This window comes from Anopheles nili, chromosome 3 (assembly GCF_943737925.1).
Source record: "Anopheles nili chromosome 3, idAnoNiliSN_F5_01, whole genome shotgun sequence".
Classification (NCBI taxonomy): domain Eukaryota; kingdom Metazoa; phylum Arthropoda; class Insecta; order Diptera; family Culicidae; genus Anopheles; species Anopheles nili.
The window spans coordinates 12,285,398-12,309,933 of record NC_071292.1 but is presented as its reverse complement, the minus strand read 5'-3'; the positions used below and the strand labels follow the sequence as shown (position 1 = coordinate 12,309,933).

General features: G+C 49.0%; 2 protein-coding genes across 2 annotated transcripts in view; one reads left to right on the top strand and one right to left on the bottom strand.

Annotated features, from left to right (window-relative positions):
- Positions 1-10,007: 10,007 nt before the first annotated feature.
- Positions 10,008-18,137, top strand: LOC128725102 (collagen alpha-1(XI) chain-like). The gene is made up of 12 exons (XM_053818823.1): positions 10,008-10,203; positions 11,917-12,479; positions 12,632-13,321; positions 13,386-13,748; positions 13,815-14,741; positions 14,817-14,861; positions 14,924-15,130; positions 15,197-15,772; positions 15,840-16,649; positions 16,714-17,428; positions 17,511-17,695; positions 17,772-18,137. Exons 1-12 carry the CDS (start codon positions 10,008-10,010, stop codon positions 18,135-18,137), a joined length of 5,643 nt encoding a protein of 1,880 aa, XP_053674798.1.
- Positions 18,138-22,168: 4,031 nt separating this feature from the next.
- Positions 22,169-24,536, bottom strand: part of LOC128725151 (serine-rich adhesin for platelets) — a 31,242-nt gene continuing 28,874 nt past the window's right edge. The window contains exons 9-11 of the mRNA XM_053818872.1: positions 23,750-24,208; positions 22,350-22,567; positions 22,169-22,290 (exon numbers count right to left, since the gene is read on the bottom strand). Coding sequence (XP_053674847.1) covers positions 22,169-22,290; positions 22,350-22,567; positions 23,750-24,208 — 799 coding nt within the window. The remainder of the gene's footprint in view (positions 22,291-22,349; positions 22,568-23,749; positions 24,209-24,536) is intronic.

Genomic DNA, 24,536 nt, shown 5'->3' with positions numbered 1-24,536 from the left:
CGCTGCCCTTAACCGTCCGGACTGGAGACCACCACACTCATCTCCGAAGCTCCTGAAGCAGAGAAAGTGCACACTGCACAGAATTCACCTCTCTCGCTCACACCGTGTGGCCGTTTTTCTTCGCTCAAGCTTTCGAGACCACCGAACCCTTTTTTTTTATTCGAGGACCCCTTTTTGTCCTGGTGACACACCGCGAATGAAACCGCGCCACTGGCTGCTGCGATGGAAGCTGCTTAACGACTGATATCAGAGTTGACTTCATCGTAGTTCACATTGGCTGGCTGGCGTTGGCTCGTACGAGGCGCGACCTCTCGCCAAACCTTGCATCGTTTCACCATCACCCCCTGCGTAAGGTCGGTAGGACCACCACCACCCCCGGTTCACGTCACCCTTCGCACGAAGCTAACCGCGGATTCGTCGTGCCTTTCGCCGTTAGCTTCATGTCCTTCCGGCCCACCCACGTTCGCGAGGGGGTGCGCGAGCGAGACCGGAAGTGAGCGACAGCGCGCGCGCACACACAAACGCGCGGGCGCGAGAGAGAGAGGGAGAGAGAGAGTAAGATGAGATGAAAAGGAAGTTCGTGCTATGGGTCTAGCAGCCGGATGTGTGGCCTTATGTTCTGGTGGCGCTCATCCCCGGCATGACTCCACAAGCAGTATGCCAGTTTCGGACGCCTTCAGTCAGGCGACCTACAGCGGTGAACGTCGTGCTGGGTGGCTGGCGCTGGCTCTCGGCTCCAAGTGGGTGGTTTTTGGGCGACGCGAACCTCACCAGCCATCAAATCCAGCCCGTGACCGACTGCCGTCGGTGGCAACCGCAATTGAGTGCGCCATCTTTTGCCCAACCACCGGCGGAAGGGCTCCTTTGTGGAGTTACAATTTCTCCTGGCGCGGAAGCGATGACAACTTTGCAACGTTGGAAAGGCTTTCGGGGCGGCCGGGTTTTAAAGGGCCGGAAGTGGGTGGGTAAAGACGCACCAAAAGAGCTATGTACCCGGGTGCAGATGGACGCCATATCCTTTTGGTCGTCGAGAGGCGTGGCCTACGTGAACTGGCAGGACCGGCATCATGACGTATTCATCGGTACGGGTTCGTGTACTCGCGCACGCACACAACGCCACCAGGGGGCGTGGAGTTTGCGTATATCCTTGCCGGGTGCTCGTACACGCACACCACCAGCGCAAGGGGCTCATTCATTCATGCATCCTTCGCGGCACTGTCTCAACTTTCGTACGGTTGGTGCCATTCATTTACGAAACGAACTCGCGTCCAAATGCCTCGAACGAAAGGTTGGCTTGCGATACATCCCGGTTACTTCCAGTTGCGCCGTAAAGTCACGACACCGGACCGCAGTGTGCGATTGTTTCACGCAAAGCGGCTTGCTGATGCGAGCGGGCTGACGCAATCCCGAATTCGGTGCGAGCGTTGACTTTGTGCGTTTTTATTTTGTTTTTGACCACGAGCTGGGTCCGGTGGCCTTTGAATATGACACCACCGCAGTGGAAAGCGGAAAAACGGACACACAAAAATTTGGTCCTGTGGCAATCAGGATATACAGGATGTTTCGTGGAAACTAATCACGATGGGTAGTCGAGGAGCGTATGGAACATGATTCATCGAAAGAGCAATTTAAAATTAATCCTAGTAGGCGAGCATAATCGTCGAAAGTATGTAAAATATATTGGGGTGTTTAGGTGCCATAAGAATGCATTTAACTTTAAATTCACTGCTAGCAGCTGTCAACTTTGCTAAAGATATCGTTCATTCAAATTGCATAATAGATATAACCGAGAATCCTCCGATTGAGTCACAAAAAGAAAGCCCTTTGAAGATATTTTTTATCAGCCAACGTTGAGTAGGCTTTGATATTAGACGAAGCATTAAAAAAAAAACAAACGTATTTTTTCTACTATTCCGTCAATTATAAAACAACTAATGTCATTTTCCGCCTTTTTTAAAGGACTATAATTAGTGCAATGCAAACCAAATGATGATAAATTGTAAGAGCCTTAATTAGCGAACAAAAATAAATATCAAATATGGCATTTTTTTTCACTCCCATTCATCAATGCATTACCATTTTATCAAGTGGATGCTTTTTTTTATAAAACCTTACCTTCAGCTCCAACGCAGCATCTCGTCCTACGACGCTCGTTGGCCTTTCAACAATTTCACACGCCTTCGCCATTAGCACGGGTGGCCACTTATTTATGAAGGAATAAATCATAAGAGCAGCCGCCGCAGAGATTGTGTCCTCGCTCGAAACAGCTAGAAGTAAAGGAAGGAAAAAAAAACATGGTAGCACTCGATAAAAAATGCCCGACATCGACGAAATTTTCGCACCGTGAATCCCCATCCGTGACACTGCACTAATTGAGACGATGTGTACCACCGCCAGCACCGGGGACACATTTTTTGTGTGTGTGTGCTGCCGTTCCAGTCGTCCGCCACTCGGTTCTATTAAATGTATTTTACATTTTATTTCATCCCCCGGGTGGGGCGATCCACCCGCGAACACCGGTGTGGGATGTACGTGTCATCTCCTGCGGGGCCATCCTGCGCCTCGGTGCCCAACCTGCTGCTGGTGCCATCCTGCCAGCCGACAGGACGCAGCAACCACTCTTCGTTCCGTGGGCATGCACTTTCTGATGACAAAATTGACGGTAGCACGTCACGTTAAGTGGATGTGACAATATTTTTTGCCCTTCGCCACGTCGCCCGTTTACCCTCAATCACCCCCGTTCATTTGGGAGGGAGGGAGAGTAGAAGATGATTGATTGATATCGATTCCTTCGGGGAGTATTACGGGAGCCATTGGCGTGGTATTAACGCCGGAAGTGGTTGCGCGCAAGTAAGTGAACCATTTGCACGGTTCACAATTTTATGCGTGTCTTTATGCGTGTCATCGGAAGGTATTGTCGATTTCTTTCCCACGACGGCAACGTAATTCGATTCACAACTGTTCATTTTTTTTCTCCGGTACTGATTGTTCCCTAAATGATACGAATCAAATTCTGCTCTCGAAACTTCGGGCACCATTTATAATTATTTGGTAAACAGTGGCGCCTTGAAAAATAAAACCCTCATCGAGACATCTGATTGGGGGGTGTGGGTGATAAAAAACAAAACAAAACAAAACAAAAACACCCATTACGTGGTAGCCAAAAAAGGACCATCATTCCGGGGGGCTTGCCGGATTTGTCTAATTGAGTTTGATTTGATTTGTTTATGCTAATTATGATTCCGAAGGGATCAAGAGTCGTGTTAGTTTCTTTTTTTTGTCGGTCGTATTTTGTTTTTCCGTTCCCCACGGTGGTTCCATTCGTTTCCTTTATTAGGTCGTTCGTAACGAGAAGACGCTTCCAGCTTGAAAAGGACGACGCGTGCCATTGGTGTGGGTTGGTGGAACAATAGCAAATCATTGTACGCAAAACATGCCCCAAAAAAGGACCGCCGAGGTGGTGAAAGTAGTGGGGGGGGGGGGGGGGGGGAAACAGGAAAAAAGGAGCAATCGACACCTTGCCACGATAATGAGATTCTAATCGCACTCGAAAACCCGTCAATGCTCGCCTAATTGAATTCCATTCCGGCATGAAATGAAAGCAAACGGCATGCTCGTCTCGGCTCGTCGGGCTCGGAAGTGGGTGGTTTGGTTGTGAGGGTGAAAAAAATATTCCACCCACTCACACGCACCCACAGAAAGAAAATCCTACCACCAACGGGCTAATTAATTCACACTCCGATCCTCGCACCGGGCAGTGGATGAACAAAACAAAAAAAGGGATGTTAAACAATTCATAAGTCCTGGCTCGGGCCAATGTGCCCACCCCCACCGTCCCGCCTTATGTCCTTTTTGGGGGGTGGCAAAAAGTTTCCTCATTAGGCAGTCGCAACTCAGGCACGGTAAGCCGGGATAAGAAACAACACCACTGTGGCGTGTTCTGTGGGGCGTGATCCGGAGCGGAAGATTCTGCGGCAACCGTAAAACCACCGGAACTGATCCAGCTGTTTGCCATTAATCATTTGTACACCTTTTTTTCTCCGCTGTGCCGCTTCCACTCCCGGGACTCTGTTCAGGTGAAACAAACAAACATTATAACTTTCGGAAATTTTCTAATCTGCGGCCAACGAGCTAGAAGATGGTGTTTGCGTGGTGGAGAAAAGAAGACACCCGAATGTCCGGACGTCCGATTTTGACAGCGTGGCAAAGGCGACCGACGTGGTGGACATTTTTTCCTTCTGATTTTGTTGTGGTGATGATGAAAAAATCCACACACATGCTCGCGCAAGTGTAATTGAAAACGGATGCCAAGCGTAGCTCGGGTTCGGACGATGGACTTCTGTGGACAAGGATACGGCAAGGCCTACTCTTTGAAAACCGGAAAGAAGGTCTTTGTTTGAGTGAATGGAAAAATCGCCTTCTATGATAATGGAACACAAGATTCGAAACCAGAGACATAGCCTCTTTTTAAAGCAGTCAATTATATTAGTCTTACAGCAACTTATGGATGTTTGTGAATTGCACTATATGGTTATCATATTAGTGGAATAATTTCAAATATTATTCAAAATACTTCGATATGAAAAGCAATAAAATATTATTGGTAAAATACTGGCCTTTGCTTTGGTAATATAACTTATTATCAAACTTTAATTAAAATGCTTGGAAAATAATAATTTTATAACACCCATATCCTTCTCGCTTTACGCCCACTGTTCTCGACCGTCAGTGTGATCGTTACACAAGGCCCATCAGCATCGTCGGAGCGGAAGATGAGCACATTTCGACGCTTTCGTGACCGACTGGAGATAGGTTGCCTTCGCCGCAGTGGGCAACATTTCCACTTTATGACGTTCCGTGTAGCCCGGGCCACCCTCCGGATGATCTTTCCCCTGTCTCGCCCCATTGCCACCCCCCGTCGTTAGACTGGGAAGCAATTTCGCACCTCGTCGGCGAACGTTCCCGCGCAACGGTACGACACCCGACGTCGCTTTTCGACCCCGGTTCAGGGATCATCCCGAGGCTACACGGTTCTCCCTTCTCGGCTCCCGCGTGGAACCACCAAGGCGTCCACGCGAGTGAGCCGATTTCCACCTCGGAATCCTCGGGGGTGGATGATGATGCTGATACTTGTAAAACATTATTATTATTGTGAGAACGGCAACAACTGGTACGGGTTCCGGTGGCTGGGCCTTTGCAGGCCCGAGTCGAGGGGATGGCTTTCGTGCCGAACAATAGTTCAACTGCCGGAAGTTGATGAGAGATTTTTAATGTAGCCAGCGTGGCCACAGCGGGAGCATCGGGATTCGGGAAGGGCGCCTTAGCAGGACTTCCGGCCCTCGAGATCGCTGTTTGCACGAACACGCGACTAACGACCGTTGCTGGCTGCGGGAAAATACTGGCCGGTGGAGAAACGGACGGCATGAAATATGATTGGTAAAGAATGGAGCAGCATTTGGGGAGGGTGGATACGATATCATTGCTTTTCCCCGGGGTTGAAAATTGTTCTTTTCAGGTAAAACAGAAATGAGTCGATTAATTATCAGCAGAGTTTTTGTGTTTCTTTCAACTCTGGCGTAAGCTAAAAAACGAGATAAGAAACTGGTTTGTTCATTTGCCGTTACAAATTATTTATCTATCGCATTATTTGCTTTCATTATTTGTCGTGAAGTTGTTGGATCGTAATTTTCAGAATAAATGCAATTTGGAATAAAATCTAATAAATCATCTACTAGATCCAAGCAATTTACTGGCTTTTTTATCTCATACTGATTTCAATTTTCTTTGTCTTGTTCAACGTTTCAAAAACGCATCAAATGCAAACACAAATCTACTTCCAAAAATAACCGAGTTCTCATCGCAAACAGCTCACTAATGATGATCGCTCATCAATCTCGCAATGGCTAATTAAAAACTGGTCTTAAAAACATACCCACCAGAAAGGGGAGAATAAAATCTCCAAATCGATGCTTAAAACCGTGCCGAAATCACAACTAATTAATCGCCCGCAGCTGTTCCGTTCGCTCGGAAAAACCGCCCAATGAATTGGCAGCTTTTTTCCCGAAATAATCAATCTCCGGTTTGCCTCCCAAAACGGCTCCATTAGAACTCGCTGCACCGGGAGACACCGGCTCTATTACATATCGATTATTTATTTTACATCAATATTTCAATTCGTGTGGTTCCCAGGTTGCCAGTGTTTGACGCTATTTCGGCGGCACACCCGAGGACGGCGGCGACTTGCACAATCAATCTCGGGTTTGTGCCATCGTGGGCGATTGAATTTTCTGCCAATGTCATTACTCTGCCACTGCAGCACCAGTTCGGGGTTGTCGGATTCGTTTTGGTTCGTCTGGCCAGTGGCATACCGGGAGGATATGCCGGAAGGCGTTTCACTGGAAGGTGCGCTTTTGGAACGAAATGGAATCGGGCATTGAAAGTGTTACGAGCCCTTAAATGTGTCACACGGCCCACGTGGCAATCCTCCTAGGGAAAAATATACCGATGCTGGTGGGAGAACCATTTTGGTAATATTTTTATGATTAACCACACAAAAAAAGGAGTTTGAAAGAGTGCTCCAGCTAAAGTGCTGCAGTTTTTGTACTCGGGAAGACTCTCTCTTTAAAATAATTTTCTAAATTTTCTATTGTATTTAAGCAGAATTTTGTACGTCAATGTACAGCATGTAAATTATAAAAGGCCATGGGTGAGTTCTGTTTTGTAACTAACAATAATACACTTGGCCAGATTGCATGCCTTTTCCTCGAGCTACAAGCAGCAAGGACACGCTCGATCACGAGGAATAAGAATAATAAGCGCGCACACACACACGAGTTCAAGCTCCACACAGCATCATCATTTTAGGTGCCCCATTTGTACCATGTTCGGCCGCTTCGATTCCAACTAATGACGCGAGGTCCTCGCGACATCAAAGGTAAACAATTTGTCACGTTTGGAGCGACGCAGGCCCGGCCCAAAAGGATATTGATGATGCCCGGTAGCTAGGTAGGTTCGCCATTCAGGGACTGGAAAAAGGATTTCCCAACCGTCGTAGGTGGAAGAAGCAAAAAAAAAATCGCTCCCACCCACGGCAATGGTAACGGGTAACAAAAATGTGTGCCGGAACTGGGCCATCGGTGAGAAGAATAAAAAATGAAGATAGACCACCCAAAAAAAAAAGAGTAAAGGAAAACATCATGGAGCAGTCAGGAGGAAGGAGAAACCTCGTTTCCTCGACGACGGGCGGCTTCGGGGACAAAGTGAAATCACACTCGATGAATATTCAAAATGGATGAATAGAAAACGCCATTTAGCCTGCCATCTGACGGGGCAACGCGACCAACATAGAGAGAGAGAAGCAGAACAAGAGACAACATGAGAAAACTGCAACGCCGAGTGTGGGGGCGGAAGGGACTTGCGCTAATGGAATTGTCATCTGCTATTTCTCGCGCGATCGGACGCGCCATCGGTCACGCCGGCGGCGTTCGCTTTCGCGTTCCGGTGGGCAAATATGGTGGATAATTCTTAAGCTCGATTACACATTTGCCTCGTGTCGGATGTGGTTGGATTTTGATCGTTCGCCACCAGACGGCACCCAGCGTGGTGAGGGTCTTGCGCCACAAAGTGTCAGCGACGTTGAAATTACTTTCCCAGATTAGAGTCAAACCGTTCGTTGCAGGCTCGCGAGGGAGTGACGGGGCACTAGGAGTGCAGTGGGTGGGTTAGTTGCAAAAAGGAACCTTCCCATTCGTCCTGCGGTAGAAAACGACTGTCCATGGTGTGCGTTTGTGACGGTGAAAGCATGATGGTCTGAGCAGCGAGTTTCGAACTCGTCCGTATAAACGCTCGCTTAACCATTTCACTCCACTCTGACGGTGTGAGGTGGTTTTTATTGCACTCTTTCGATAAAACACGCCCTACAGAGGGTCTGAAACAATAGTCATAGGAAACGGGAATGGTTTTTCCCTTCGACATACTGCAGTGGAGTGGATGATTTTTGCGAAATTGCGTCCTAAAGTCGCCTGAAATCCCACACGCGTGATGTTTCGCTCGTACAAACAAGCTAGCCGTTGCGGATTAACGACGAGCGGAGCGAAATACGTCCATCCCTGCGTGGAAAAGGGCTCTGGACCGCGTGTTCAAGCAGGGTTATATGCAACGGCTTTTCCAACGCACGATGCGAATTCTCGGCCAGCCCGAGCGGCTCCGATCAAGCTGTTAAACTAATCAAAAGCCATCGGTCAGTCCGATTGCTTGCATTGGGTGCTGATGCGGGGAAGCGGCGTATTTTAATAGATTTTCCAAACGCGTGCCGCAAACACGAGGTGGAATTATCGCAGGGTTGAGTACGAGTTGCAGAGCGAAGTGCTGCTCAAACAGTGCCGTTCGATGACTTCCACACCATCATCACGTTTAGGCTGCTATAGCCTTTTGGGTGTCTAACTCAAGAAGCTGTCACATTTGCTTAGCTTTAATTTCAGCTTATATTAAAATGTGATCATTACGAGGTAAAAAACTTGTTACGGAAATATTTTAAATCCAATGAAGCACGAGAAACAGAATTTGACGTCAATTTCCAGGATACATTATTATAAATTATTCATTAAGCTTGAACAATTGTCGGAAAAAGATATATTAAAGGCCTACTAACATGCCATTGATTTGAGGTCAAGATGGTCTACTTTGATCGATCGTTTTTCTCATCTCTCCCCCTCCCAAGACACCCGTCTTTGAATGCAAATAATAAATTAGTTTAGCAGAGCATAATTCATCGCTTAGCACAAAACAACGGCAAATCTTTCGCCATCAAGGAATTTGCTGTTGGGCAAATTTTGGTCTCTTGTGTCGCCTTGCCTGGGCTCAAATCATACGTCTAAGTACGGGGGGTAGGGTAATCGCTTCCACAGCTTCTTGCCATCAGGCAGAGTCGGTGGTAGAGAATAAAAATAGGAAAAAGACACACGAAATTCAACGACCACGCAAGTGGCGACATGATCTCGATGCTTCAAAATCGTACTCCACGCGTACTCAACAACTAAAAGCCCGTACGCGGCCCGGCATTCGATCAGTCGGTGATCGTCGTTCGTGGCCAGCGGATCAGAGCGCCAAGCCGTGAAAAGTAGGTCCCCATCGTGGAGTACTTAAATTTGTGAAAGGCGTAAGGGGTTTATCAGAACTATTCAAGAGAGAACTTGTCCGGAAAGGTGCTAAAAGGAGTTGACCAGAAGTAATCGACCAGGTGACAGTCATCCTTGGGCGGCTTTTTGGATACAGGACATTTACCGACAAACATGTGTGTGTGGGTGTACCGTTAGTGCTTTCTCTTAATTTTATCGCACTCTTCCCAAGCTGCCACGCGGCCCGGTTCCGATGGGTAGCCTAATTATGGGCTATTTATGCCAGCAAAACGCTGATAAGACTCCATTTCGTGCTTGCTTCCTTCAATTTGCCGTTCTAATGCCGGTTCTCGAGTGGGGAGGTTGATAAAGCGAGAAGCTGCAGGCCGAAAAGGAAAGCAAACTAAGCCAACTTTTACCCCAGAGCCAACCGGGAGCCTAGTGAACGAAGTGGTGGTTAGTGATACGAACCTTACCACGAAAACTAGTTCAATCGACCAGTGGAAGTGACACAGTTTTTTTTGGGGGGTTTTGTATGCTCTAATTTTCTTTTCTCCCAAATGCATGGTGTGGTGTATTTCGTGTCTCTCGATTTCAACAAGGCTTCTTGCATTCACCCGTGCGCAGAGTTCTGTGGTGCACTAATTTCAATCTATTACTCTTCCTTTCCTTAGTGAAATCATCCGACACCGGAAGCGACCGGGATGTGAAGTGACGTGCGCCCGTGTGTGTGTGTTTGTGTGCTAATTTCAACCAAGTGCTACTAGATTATTCGGCAAAAGCGAGCAAGCGTATTGTACGGTTTGGCGAAGGGAGCTCACGATCGATCGCGGGCACGGCTGCGTGTATGCGCCAGGAGTGGATTTTGGTAGTTCTGAGCCGCTAGAGGGCATGCAGCAGATGCATCCGAGGCGCGAGTCCTTCCACCGGCACCGCAGGGGTCGGAGGAAGCGACCCGCCTCGGGGCCACCCCGTGGAGGGCTTAGTGTGTTAAGTGAAGCAACGAATGTGATGCTGGCCGCTCTCGTCGTCGTCGTCGTCGTCATTGGGGGCTTGATTACGTACGCAGATGCCGAGCCTCGGGCGGGTAAGTGTGTAAGGGGTTGTGGAGGGGTTGAGTTCTTTTCCACGTGTGTCGACGTCGGGTTGGTTTCACCATGTGGCGCAGCGATAGCTTACTAGCCGACCGTATTGCCGGTTTTGATGGTGAAATCGCCTCAGAATATGTTAGATTAACTTTGCACAGTTTCGAAAAGTGTATCGTTATTCGAAAACAATCTGCATCTCTATACAGTTTTGTGAATTATGGACATCAAAATGATATTTTGCTCTACTCTAGTTATAGTACAACTGATGCACAATTTTGGATATGGAAAAGGCAACGTATATTTATCATAGACTTTACTTTACTTTTAATTGCTCCCCAGATTCCGGATGAAATTATTCGATTATGTTTCCTTCACATTTTCAAAAGCATTTTTTTGTGTTGACTTTTTAGTCGTCCTTTTAAAAACAACCATTGCTCAACGCATGTACTTCCATTGTATGAAGATGCAAATGAGTCTTCCATTCGATCGACAGGGCAAAAATCATGTATTAAAAGAGGTTAAACGCGTAAATCCACCCGATTACAGAACCGAACAAAACGGATGGGCTCCGCGCAATCATCGTCCATCGCACGGTTCGATGTAATCGGTGTAATCATAACGATAATCACACCGTTGTAACATCATAAGCGCATCCCGCTCGGCCCGATGCAGTAAGCCTCCATCGTAGGCCCTTTCCGTTAATCTGCATCAACAGATCAACTCTGGAGCCGAATGTCACGAATGTCCGCCCCTGCCTTGAATGGGGACTGTTCCGCTGGTCAACGAAGGCTTATGGAAATTTATGGGTTTTAAATCATTCGCTGCGCGATTCCGGTGGCTTCGGTTTGGGTGGTGGAAAAATTGCACTACATGCGCAACATTGTTTCGTGGCGTCGGGCGGGAATGTTGTAATTGTCCTTCATTGGGATGTACGCGAATCGACAGCTTTAATAAACCGATCCCTATCCATCATAGGCGGCGCTGGAATGCGTGTGGCTCGATGGCCTACTACGGGGGGTGCGTTTATTAATGCGTTGTAATCTGTCACACAACTGACTCTGGTGGTGTTGCCACAGAGGAAGAAAAAAAGCGTGACAGAAAAAAAATCCCTAACCTAAACTGATGGTGCAGAACAGAGTGCGTCTCCATGCCGTTAGAGTAAACAAATTTTTTCCGTTAACACTGCACATAAAATACGTGCTGGAATTGAATAATTTTCGTTTCGTACGAGTAGTGAGTTAGATCGATCCGCTCGTATGTGAATTATTAATCATCTAATCCGTTCAAATCTATCTACACTCTACAGAGCTCCAGAGCTTGTTTCTGAAATAGTTCGCTGGCTACAAAAAATAGCCCGGATTGAATGCTTTTACTTTTTTTTTCATAGGAGGTTTGTTTGTCATTTGGAATTTATACTAGGTTTAGGGACCATCTGTTTCCATGCACACCAATCGGAATGTTTTATTTTGTGTGTGGTTTATCTGAAGTAAAAAATAGTATTTGTAACTAAGCGGGCATATAATTAAGGTTTAATTTTATGGAAATCACCATTCAATTTTCTATTTGAAAATTAAGGCTATAAACTTTAAAACTTCACAGATAAAATAAGAGAATAAGAAAATAAGATAAAAATTTAATGAATCAGACATTATTCCGAAAAATCAAATAACTTTATCCCTTCAACAAAAAATGCAATTTGAATCTCCCTCTAGATGACCTGGTCGACATGATCGAGCAGTTCGGCATGCCGAGCCTTCCGTCGGGTATATCACCTTCGGTGGGTATGTGTAACGGCAGCCGAAACCAGTACCAGTCACACCCGGAACCCGCCTACAACCTCAACCAGGACACGGTACTTAGCATCCCGACGGTGGCGAGCTTTCCGGCCGGATTTCCGATCGATTTCTCGCTACTGGTGGCACTTCGAGCGAGTCCTAACCTTGAGCGAGCGCCTCTATTTGCGGTGTACTCGAGTGATTCAGAGGAGACACTGATGCTGATGGTGGGCCGAGACGTCGCGTTGTACTACTACGACGGTAACCCAGAGGATGACGAGCAGGACCAGTACCAGAACATGGTCAGCTTCGGTGTCAGTGTGGATGATGGTCGGTGGCACCGGCTCGGGTTGAGTGTGAAGGGAAACTCAGTCACACTGATCCTGGACTGTGGGACACAGATCACACGACCTTTGAACCGTCGGGAAGGTGTACAGCTGACAACGGACGGGCTCATCCTCACTGGATTGCAGTTGAATGAGGACAACGGTTTCTTTACGGTGCGTTTGATTAGCAGAAATGAGCAACAAATTTGACACATCTTAGTAGGCCTTGTCTAAAAGTCCCAAAGTGACTTTGACAACATGTCAGAATCGTACAGGCGTACAAAATCTGTACGATATGAACAAAAGCTTCTCTTTGCATCTTGCAGGGTGATCTTCAACTTTTTATGATCGCAAACACCCCGGACGAGGCGTACAACATCTGCACGCAGTACGCACCGGATTGCCCAGGTGGAACGTCCAGTGGAACTGGATCTTCCACGACGTCAACTCGCACCGTCACCGTTCAAACCACTCGGACCGTAACCAACGGTACGGCAGGATCCGTGGTTCGCACGCAAAGCAGCACCAGTGGCAGGACCTCTTCACAGGCGGCGGCTGGTGCGAGCATTCGTGATCAAGTGCTGAGAGAATCGGTCTCTGTCACCGGTGGCGGAAGTTCGGGAAGTTCACGTGGGAAACACTCGGCATCAGCGAGTTCCGTTCGAGACTTTGTGGATCTGTACGGTGACGGAGAAGGACTCGAGGTGATCGGAGATGATGAGGATTACTACAACAACCTCGAGTTCGGTGGGGATCTTAGCCGAGTCACGACACCACAGGAGAATGGGGAGACGACCCAAAACCGCACGGTTGTCATTCCTGGGGCTTACGATCAGCTGCGTCCAGGAGTGCTGCCTTTACCCGAACCGGAGTACGATGCAGCACCAGGTGCCGGTTCCAGACCGAGTGGTGCCGGTGGAACTACGTCGACAGCACGACCTACCATCGATAGAGCGAACCGCACACGTCCGTTAGATCCTGGCACAGGTCAAGGGCCGGAATTCGAAGATGAAGAGGTAAGTTTTATAACCAACCATTTCCGGCAGAACCTCAACACTGCAACGCGTGGATCTTTCACAGGAGCGATCGGTAGGATTTCCTGCGCAACCGACCGTCACCGTGATCGGTGGAGTGAAGACAGTTCGAGGACCACGAGGACCTCCGGGTGATCCTGGTCCAAAGGGTGAACCCGGACGAGATGGGTTGAGCGGCCAGGGCGGCCCATCGGGACCACCAGGACACGTGTTTATGATGCCACTCACTTCGGCCGGAAACGAAAAAGGACCAGACTCGCAAGCGGAAGCCCTCCGACAGATGCTTTCCCAGCATATGACGGCGATGCGTGGTGCAGATGGGCCAATGGGTCTGACCGGAGTACCGGGGGTCGTGGGGCCACCAGGACCGGAAGGAGCCAAAGGTGAACCGGGTGATGCTGGAGAACCGGTAAGTGTGTAAATTCTCGCAGTTCTTGCAGGTGTGAGATTCATCCGTCTTTGCGTCTTTCTATAGGGACCGATCGGACCACGAGGAACCGTCGGAACGAAGGGCCGTGAAGGACGCCGTGGACGATCGGGAAGGGATGGTGAACGTGGTGCCACCGGGTTACAAGGCGTCAAGGGCGAACAAGGTCCAATCGGGCTGCCTGGGTTCCCGGGTGAAAAGGGCGAGCGTGGTCGACAGGGAACGGTTGGCGAGAAAGGCAGTCAAGGACACGATGGCGCTCAAGGCGAGGATGGACCACCGGGACTGCCCGGACTTCCGGGAGAGCTGGGACCGCGAGGATTCTCAGGACCACGCGGATTTCCTGGTCCATCGGGAAATCCTGGTCTTCCCGGATCGGAAGGAGTGGCCGGTTCGAAGGGCAACCCCGGACCACAAGGTCAACCGGGTGCACCGGGTCAGACGGGATCTCCCGGACCGGTAGGACCTCCTGGACCACAGGGAAATCTCGGACCACCGGGTATTCCGGGTCCACACGGGAAACCGGGTCTCCCCGGGTTACCTGGAGCCGATGGACCACCGGGTCGGGATGGGAATCCTGGAATCGCAGGACCAAAAGGAGACGTAGGACCGCAAGGTGTCCAAGGGCCGATTGGTTTCCCCGGTAACAGAGGCCCCAAGGGTGATGATGGCGAGCGAGGTGCGGCCGGTGATAAGGGAGAAAAGGGCGAACAAGGACACGACGGTGATAAGGGTGATATGGGACCGCCGGGCGAGCGGGGTCATCCTGGAACGACGGGAGCACATGGATCGGAGGGACCCGAAGGACCGAAGGGTTTCGAAGGACCACGTGGTGAAACCGGCATGATGGGATTGACCGGTGACAAGGGCAAGCAGGGAGTGCAGGGTTTCCCGGGTTACCCAGGACCACCGGGAGACAAGGGTGATAAGGGCTCCTCTGGGATGTCCGGTATGCCGGGTGAGAAGGGTGAACGGGTAAGTGCATTTATTGTGTCCTGGTGGAAGGATTTAGGGTAGAGTTTTTATTCGCGTTTTGGTGGGACATTTCAGGGCAACACTGGATTGCAAGGTGAACGGGGAGAGGTCGGCCCACGGGTAAGTTGAATGGTGGAGTCAACTCCGAGTTTTTCGCAGGACTACGATGGGTGTTTTTCCAGGGCTTCCGAGGACCACGTGGTAGACGAGGCGCAGACGGAACCACAGGACCAAAAGGAGACACCGGTCAGCCAGGATCGCCGGGAGCGCAAGGTGAAATCGGCATGCAAGGACCCGAAGGACCACGAGGCTTTATCGGACTTCCGGGACCACCCGGGAACAACGGCAAGGATGGTCCACTAGGAGCATCGGGAGAACGAGGACCTCCGGTGGGTTTCTGAACACCTCGCGTCTTCTGAAAACATCATCACATCGTTCTGCTTCCCATTTCGCAGGGTGAAAACGGAAATCCGGGCCCTATCGGTGCTCCTGGCGTCGTTGGACCTCAGGGACCAACAGGCGAACCCGGACCAGTAGGAGAGCCGGGCATTCCGGGACTTCCAGGATTACCCGGAGAACCGGGCGTCCCTGGCGACACTGGCAAGGAGGGTCAATCTGGACCACCAGGACCACCGGGAAAGAACGGACCCCAAGGTGGTCAAGGATTGCCAGGATTCCCGGGTGAGCGCGGTATGCTAGGTATGCCAGGATTACCTGGCCTTAAGGGGGAGCTTGGATTGCCCGGACTCTCGGGACCGGTTGGTGATAAGGGTCAGCCGGGCGAGCCAGGCAAAGAGGGACCTCCTGGGGGCGAAGGACGTCCGGGACCACCTGGTCCACCGGGTCCTTCGGGTGCAAAAGGCGAGCGTGGTGAGTTGGGACTAGTTGGACCGGTTGGACGCGATGGTTTGCCAGGCCAACGGGGTCTTGCAGGACCACCCGGTCCAGTGGGACCTCCGGGCGAGGATGGAGACAAGGGCGACATGGGACCACCGGGTGAGAAGGGCTTCAAAGGGGCCCAAGGTGAAGCGGTGAGTATGCCATGGCTCGAGTGATCTACATTTAGCCGATGTTTGAAAGCATTACTTGCCTTTCCAGGGACCCGTTGGATCACCAGGATCGCAAGGAAGCCGCGGTGAACCGGGTGCTATTGGTGCACCGGGTGAAAAAGGACCTCCGGGTGAAATTGGACGCACGGGACCGAAAGGCGAGGATGGTCCCACAGGTCTTCCAGGATCGCCTGGACCAGCTGGACCCCAAGGAATGCCAGGACCACCGGGCATGAAGGGTGGTCGTGGAGATGACGGACCTCAAGGAACGGTTGGACCCGCTGGACCACCGGGTGAACCGGGTCGTCGGGGACCACGAGGTGCCGAAGGAGGACCGGGTGCACCAGGATCACCAGGACCGCAAGGAATTGCGGGTGAACCTGGCACACAAGGACCTCCAGGACCGATTGGTCCCGAGGGCAAGGAAGGTGAGAAAGGCTCGATCGGACCTAAAGGCGAAGAGGGCAAATCGGGTCCTCCAGGACCACCGGGCAAACGTGGCCAACCGGGTCTCGAAGGTCCGAAAGGAGTGGCCGGTCCACCCGGGTTCCCTGGCAATCCCGGAGAACCGGGTTTGGTCGGAGCGAAGGGCGACATTGGTAAGGACGGAGACGATGGCAAGCAAGGTGAACCGGGTCTTTCGGGAGAGCCAGGTCCTCCGGGACCGGCCGGTGAGATAGGACCTCCGGGCAAACTCGGTCCAGAAGGTCCTGCGGGTCTTCAAGGTACGACGGGATTGGTTGGTGAAAAGGGCGACCGAGGAATGGTCGGACCCCCGGGCAATCAGGGACTCACCGGACCACAAGGAATGCCCGGTGTTCAAGGTCCTCCAGGTCTGCGAGGATCCCCAGGACCATCGGTAAGTGGATCCCCGATGAAAGTCCTTCCACGGTAGAGTAATGGGTGGTACGCGCTTGTTTCAGGGTGAAATCGGCCCTGTAGGAAAACCGGGCGATAGCGGAGCACCTGGCAAGACGGGCGAATTGGGTGCCAAAGGACCAAAGGGTGATCGAGGCCGACGCGGACTTAAAGGACATCGCGGAGAGCTCGGACTTGTCGGGCTCAAGGGTGACGCCGGTGAGAAGGGCGACAAAGGTGTCCGAGGACTCGTGGGTGGCGAAGGTCCGAAGGGCGAACCAGGACCTCTTGGACCTATTGGGCTCAAGGGTAACGATGGACCGCAAGGACCACCCGGACATGACGGACCACTCGGACCCAAGGGCACGGAAGGTGTCGCAGGATTGCGCGGTGAACCGGGCCCACCGGGACTTCCGGGACCACCAGGACCACCGGCGGATGCTCCACTCATCCCACCGGAGTTGCTTTTCCGCATGAACGAGTTCACCATGACGAAGGGCGAGGACCGGCAGAAGCGTGAAGCTGGCGATCTCGTGGACGATGAGCTGCTCGAGGTGGATGACTTCGACGAGGAGCTGCTGAAGGTGGAACCACGCAAGAAGAGCAAAAAGAAAAAAACGAAAGCGAAGGCGGACCTCGGACCGAAGTTCCTTGACATGTACAGCTCGATCTACTCGATGCGGCAGGAGTTGGATCGCATCCGGAAGCCGGTGGGAACGCGCGAAAATCCGGGCCGCACTTGCCGGGATTTGCACCACGGTCATCCGCAGTTTAAGGATGGTAAGTTACGAGTCTACTTTCCCTTTTTCAAATACTCAGAAGTCCCCCTAACAATGGGTTGTACAACCACCCACTCGTATAGGTTGGTACTGGATCGATCCTAACCTCGGCATGGGTGACGACGCGGTGTACGTGTTCTGTAACATGACGGCGGCCGGTGAGACGTGTGTCTTCCCGGACATCCACAGTTCACAGATGCCGACAATACCGTGGCGCAAGGAGAACGACAAAACCGACTGGTACTCGAACCTTCGCGGTGGCTTTAGGGTAAGGATTCTACGTCCACAAAAGAGCTTCCCACCATCTGACATTCATTTCGGTACTTACTTGGGCGTACTTTCAGATATCGTACGAGACGGTCGGCACCGTTCAGATGACGTTCCTGCGGCTCCTGTCCCAGGAGGCGTACCAGAACTTCACGTACGCCTGCATGAACAGCGTCGCGTGGTACAGCACGAAGGACGAAAGCTACGACAGTGCGATCCGGTTCCTGGGCGAGAACGAAATCGACATCGGGTACGAAAACAGCAAAATCAAACCGACCGTCCTGGTGGACGGTTGTAAGACGGGCCGCAGCAAGAGCGAGACCGTGTTTGAGGTTCGTACGCCAAAGCTCCAGTATCTGCCGATCGTCGATTTTTATCCGATCGACTATGGGTTGCCACAGCAAGCGTTCGGTTTTCAGGTCGGGCCGGTTTGTTTCAAATAATGGAAAAATTGCCTACCGAAAGAAAAAGTTATGGCGTATTCACATGTAGATGCTCTTTTACGGGAAGGTTAAGGTTAAGGTTAAGCATAACAAAGAAACACACACACACACACACAACGCTGCACGCTTAGCAGTCGTAGAGAACTAGATTAGTAGTAAAGTAGATCGAGTTAGTATTTAAGAACCGCGTGTCAAGAATACCTACCGATCGGGACTGAGTACATCATTAGTCAGGGGACGAAACAGTTGAACAACCCACACCTCGAACATCGTCATTGCCTTTGTTGTTAGCCTCTTTGCTTAGTTGTAAATAAAGTCCCGCGTTCTCCTTCTTCCCCCCCAATAAGTAGGTGGTTATTTGCATAATGGAAAAAAATCTCCACACACACACACACACACGCACGTGCCTGCATGGGGATGTGGGCATTTGGTACTACGTAAAAGGACACACCTGGCAAGGATGAATCAACCATCATGCCGCCAGTGCACTGCCAAAGATCGTTTGTTGTTGATGAATAAAAAGCTAAAAGGAACGAATATGTAAGCAAGATGCATTTTGGCGTAGTTTCATTACATTCGTGCATGATTGTGATGTGTTTAAAAAACCTTTAAGTGCACGTGATTTGATTCGAAATTTGTCCTTCGTAAGATGAAGCGTTCTGAAATAATTCAACATGTGTGAAATATTTCAACGCAAGCGTGTCACGGATGAACTCGAATGAACACGGGTGAGAAATATTTCGTTACTAAGTTCTTGAAGGCTTTCGGATAAATGTTGCATTACCAAAACGAACGAAACCTCAGTTGTCATTTGCTATGATTATCGTGATTATGATTAGTATCTATCATTGAGCCTCAGAGTTCAAATTTGTTAGATTTGTATATTTTGTTTTTTTTCTTCTCGCTCCGTGTACAGCACACACACCTTTAACACACTGTGGCGGATTAGTTAGCCAATTTCATTCCCGCGTTACATCTCGTGTCGCTTAACGTAGCCCCTCTTAAATCATCTGCTGCCAGTGTGTCTAATCAGCGTTAGCCGAAACAAGGTAACGTCAAGTTTCACATTTTCCTATGCTTCTGCTGGGGTCATGCTAAACGCGCCCCATCGCAAACGTACGGATGTCGTTCAGTCGTTGGACAAACCCGGGGGGAAGCGATTTAACGTAGAACTGTATGGAATTTGCGCTTTTCAATATTTTTACAACGAGCAAAACACGGTCGCGAGGTGAACAACGAAACGCACAACGAAAAAAGAAAAAACAAGCTCGAAATGCACTTGTCACTAGGTTAAAGACGATGGTGCTACCGTGGAATATTTCATCTACGTTCTCAGCTACCTAAAAACACGTTCGATCAATATTTTCTAAGAGGGGCCAGAAAAAAATACGATTTCTAAAAATTACCGCCATGACTTTTGCATATTAGTCTTCTCGACCTGATTTTCCTCAAACAGTGTATGTAACCTACTGCGCTTTACCTTTAGTTGATTCGACATTGATACGTCACTGTGCCCCGCGAGAAAGGTATCATTTTCGGATGATCCTTATACATTACGGATTTATCATGGCCTATAATGTAAATTGTTTACGGATAGAGTCATCATTTCTTTTATGAGTTTGTGTACGTGTTTTTTCTCCTGTTATCATTCCACTTGATTCTGTTTGCCTCTTTACCGATGTGCATCTTTACAGCTTTACATTGCATTTATCCCCGCTATTTCCTGCCTCATGCATCTCTCTTCCGCTAAAGTAACTTCGTATTTTATTTTATGAGCTGCAGCTTGTGGAACGCAGCGTCGCTGCTTCATTTTTGCGCCACAGATTGTGTGCTACCCGGTCAACCAGAGTTGCTTATATATACAGAAAATCATCTATCAGCACGTAATTCTATCTCGATTCCGTCGATCAATTCTTTACTTGCTTTGTTGTTGCTTGAACAGATCTGAAGCTGTATACAGATCTGAAGCTGTTAACTAATAGCAGCATATTCGAAAAGTGAAATTATTCGTGCCAGTCAAACTAGAATGAGGACGGCAACAGTTTTAAACTGATGTGTGGAGAAACTAGCCACTGCATCCGAAGTATGCGGACTGTAGAAAAAACGTCCGTCTCCTCAGGAAACGAACGTAGAAGGGGTTAGAAAATCGCTTCCTTTAGAAACAGTTTACATAAAAAGCTGGCAAGTACAAGGAACATAAACGGAGCGTGCAGAGAAACAATTAAATCGACCTGTTACAGCATCATCTGTATTCGTTAATTCGATAATGAAACAATTTTAAACGAAATATACAAACGATAGGGTAATAGGAATACATAAAAAACGAAACATAAACAAATTTCATTTGCTGTTTTTCAAATTTTACGTTAACTGGAACGAATTTAAAATAAAAATAAAGCTAATAATAATGATAGTAATAATAATATTCATAGTAATACCTCAACTATTAACACGCATATACACATCGTTTTCTGCTGCACCAGCTCACAATCTCTCTGCGTTACTGTCTCTAAGCTGTGTTCTTGCACACGTTGGCTTGTCTTATCACTTCCCGTCGGGACGGTCATTTCTACCCCACGGGGACAGAAGGGGGAATTGGATCAATAGTGTTGATTTACGTTCTTTTTTTTCATTATTTTTATCAAGTTGGCATACTTATTCGCTTTCTTTTGCTCTGTGTAAATGGTTCGTTTCGTATGCTATTGCTGTATTATCCTTTGTTTTCTCATTTCTGTTCTCTTTTTTCTTATCTATAGCGCACTTTCGCTTTACTTTTTTTTTTCTTAAATTCAGCTAAGCAAAGTTTAGAGGGATCAATGCTGTTGCGGAATACTTTTCACAATATGCTAGCAACTCGCGGTTAAGCTATCCCAGTAACTGTTGCCATCAGAAATACTTCTACCAAAAAACCCTAACTATAAATCCATTTAAAAAATACCACCAAGTGCTAGTAGTAGTAGTAGTAGTAGATGTGGTTGTGTGGTAGTAGCGAATGGGTGTACGTATAAGAGAACTGAATTAAAATCTGTAACCCGTTCAAGATTATCACAACGTAATGGCGCAAATGGTATTTCCGTCCGCTATCGCCTTATTGTTTTCCTTTTCCTTCCAATGCCAGTCGCGGAGCAGTCGAAACAATACAGCGCAAAGAAATGGAAAATGAACTATTTGAACGAACACGGACTTTCCTCCGTGCTGTATTATCCGATCAATACGCGGTCTGCATCGGAGTAAACCCAGCCCAGCAAACAACGTTCAATGATTCGGTGATATTTTTGTGTTTTCAAGTTCTTTTTTCGCGTAAGGAAAAAAAAATCACGCACAAAATGCGACGGGCATTTCAGCTCGACGGTGGAAGCACATTTCCAGCAAATGCGTCTCGCGTGGTGCTGGGAGTGGATCGGAAAACCAATTCGTCCTCCCGGGAAAGGGAGCCTTCAAAGGAACCGTGAGGGTGTGTATGTGTGTGGGAGAAAAGTGGATATAAAATATACGCTATGAGGTTGCTCCTTTAGGAACGGGAACAATCTCTAACAAAACAGAAAACACTTAACCGAAACCGGAATATTCTCTACATATACTACTGACGTACACGATCGCATTCGCACAAGCACACACACACATACTCTCTCTCTTTCTCTCTTTTTCTCTTTCGTACATATGAAACGAACAGTTAATATTTTGCACACAAATACTTCTCTTCACAATACGCAACTATGCGCACCTAAACAGATAATCACACTTTGCATTCGGTGTAGCACCGAATCTCTTAGCGAAATGGTATGGCAAATACACATTTTGGATGAACATGACGATACCAATGAGTCGAACGTCGATGATGATGATGATGATGCTCCTCTTTCGACAGCATGCTACAGCTGCCCATCCACCCTTCCATCCGGGACAGGCTGTGTCGTCTCTCACGCGGCGACTACCACCGCACTCTCAGATGGTGAAAGTAGTAACCACCTTCCACGGCAGACACAGTGAACAGGGTGGTTGAACTGGCTGCTCTGTTGCTACTGTTGCTACTATCTTGGGGTTTCCATGACCACCTGCTTGAACGCTCCGGCTGGCATGCGCGAGTGCACCTCGTGGCTGCCGACCATCGTCGTACCGTCGCTGCTGATGTACAGCGCTAGTCCGGTGGGATCTAAAATGGCAAGGATACGTATGAGAGAAGCTCATGGGCAACCCTAACCCGACACTCACTTTCTGCATCTTCTAAGTGGTCCAGCTTAGTGTTTTTCAACAGCTCGTCAATGATCAGACCGGTGTTGACGCGGGTGTCCTCGACGCGGCCGGACAGCGTCGGTGCCATGCCGCTGTCCCCGTCCAAGCCGGTTCCTTTTTTCCTTCTCTCCGCCGCCGACTTCATGCGATCGAGTGAACCGGTCTCACTCATCGGGATTGAGCTAGAACTGGGATTTCTTAACATTTTTGGTCACCGTACGGGACGGGCGCGTATGTCGTTCACGCGTGCCACAGGGAAAGTGGCCATTGAGCACAGACACGCGGACAGGGACATTGCGAAAATTGGAGTGAATTCAAGGGAAAAAGGGAAGAAGAAGAAACAAAAAGGATCTTATTAGTAATACTCGCTGTGATTTTTGTGTCTTGCTAAAAACATCTCTACTCGAAGGCTATTCAACGGCGGCTTCCAATAAACAGCAAACAACAAACGCCAAACTGTACCGAACAAGCACAACAGCAACAGTTATTTAACTTTTACACGGCATTCGCAAATCAAACGCGGTGCGTGCGTTTGAAATGGGTTTAAGGACCATGATTCAACTGGCCGTGGCAGCATTCAGGTGGAAGAGAGAAGAGGAAACGAACGAAAAAAGGACACAAACATTCAGAGGAAACATGAATAAAGTAAACGTAGCAAAAAAAAACGAGCTATATTTATATATTTACAGCTGCATACCAGTGGAAGTGGGTGGTGCGGTGTGGAAGACAATAAAAAAACCCGACAAACAATACCAACTACACAGCTTTGGCCGTCACGAAAATAATCACCAACAGAAGGATAAAAGAAAGGAGAGTGCAGGACATGTACAAAACCCACGCTATTATGTACATCTCGCGTGTGGAGTAAAACAACACTTTCTAAGATATAAGACATCACGCATAACTGTGCAACGGGTGGAATGGTAACGTAAAGCTAGTGTTGTGATGGATAAAAGCGAATCTATGAACAGAAAAGAAGCCATGCATACATTCTTCAATTGTGTTATTAGAAGTAAATCATCACCGAACGAACAGAAGCTTTCATTTTTTGGAGAAGTTAATGTCGGAAACAAAATACAAATTTCAACCATGCCAGAAACAAACGAAGCCGCCAATTAGTACAGACGGAATTACGAATTACGCTCGTGCGTCGCATTGCAGATTAACGATAATGTAAGTTACAAGAACACATTTAACGGACATAATGCCAAAGATACACGACGACAAACATTAGCGGCAGGATAACGAAGGTAATAACGGGAACAACGGACAGATAGATACGGGGGGAACATAAAGGAGCATAAGTAAAATAACGCGCAAGAGAAAGACACCAGCAAAGGCTGACAGAGCGTTGGAAAAAGAAAGAAGTAAACACAAACATGTTAGCACTGGGACGTCTGAGCGCAAGCGAAGATGGTAGATTGAGCGATGATGAGTTGTTAGTGCCATTGTTGAGCATCGACGCATCGAACCCGGATGATGATGATGATGAAGCTACACACAGTGGCGCCGTGGAGCAGGGTGGTCCCACCGAGGGCGCCCCTATCACACCGCCGGTCGGTTCCGATCCACCCGGAAGCGACCCTGGGACACCCGAACCGGCCGGCATATCCGGACAATCGCACCCGGATCCCGGCACGGTTCCGATTGAAGGTGACCCGCCGGTCCCCACCGGGGCCCCGGTACCGACCGACGTGCCCGTCGACGAAGGGCTGATGGCACTCGAACCGGACGAGGACGTGCCGGCGCCGGACGAGGTCGATGGGGTCGCTAGTGCTAGTGAGGTTAGTTGACGAGTGCTGCCGTCCAGCAAGCGCCGGTGTAAACCACAAATGTTCCTAGAGGAGCAAGTAGTTGATAAATGGTAATTATAGATATAGGAGCAGCGATATAGGCAAAGAGTTAGGAGCGCGACAGGACACAACACGACAAAGGAAAAGAAAACTAGGGAAAGAAAACCAAAACCCCACAACACTACGACGAACGAGATACGAGATACGGGGGAGATTGGATGGTTTGGTAATCAAAAGGAAACGAAATAAAACGGGCCGGAAATGGCGGCTTCCCAGACGTTCACCCCGATAGGTCGTCGCCTTTAACGGAAAAGGAAAATGTGGCCAGTTTTCGTTGGTGTTGGCAGGTCAAAAAAAGGGGGCGAGAGGGCAA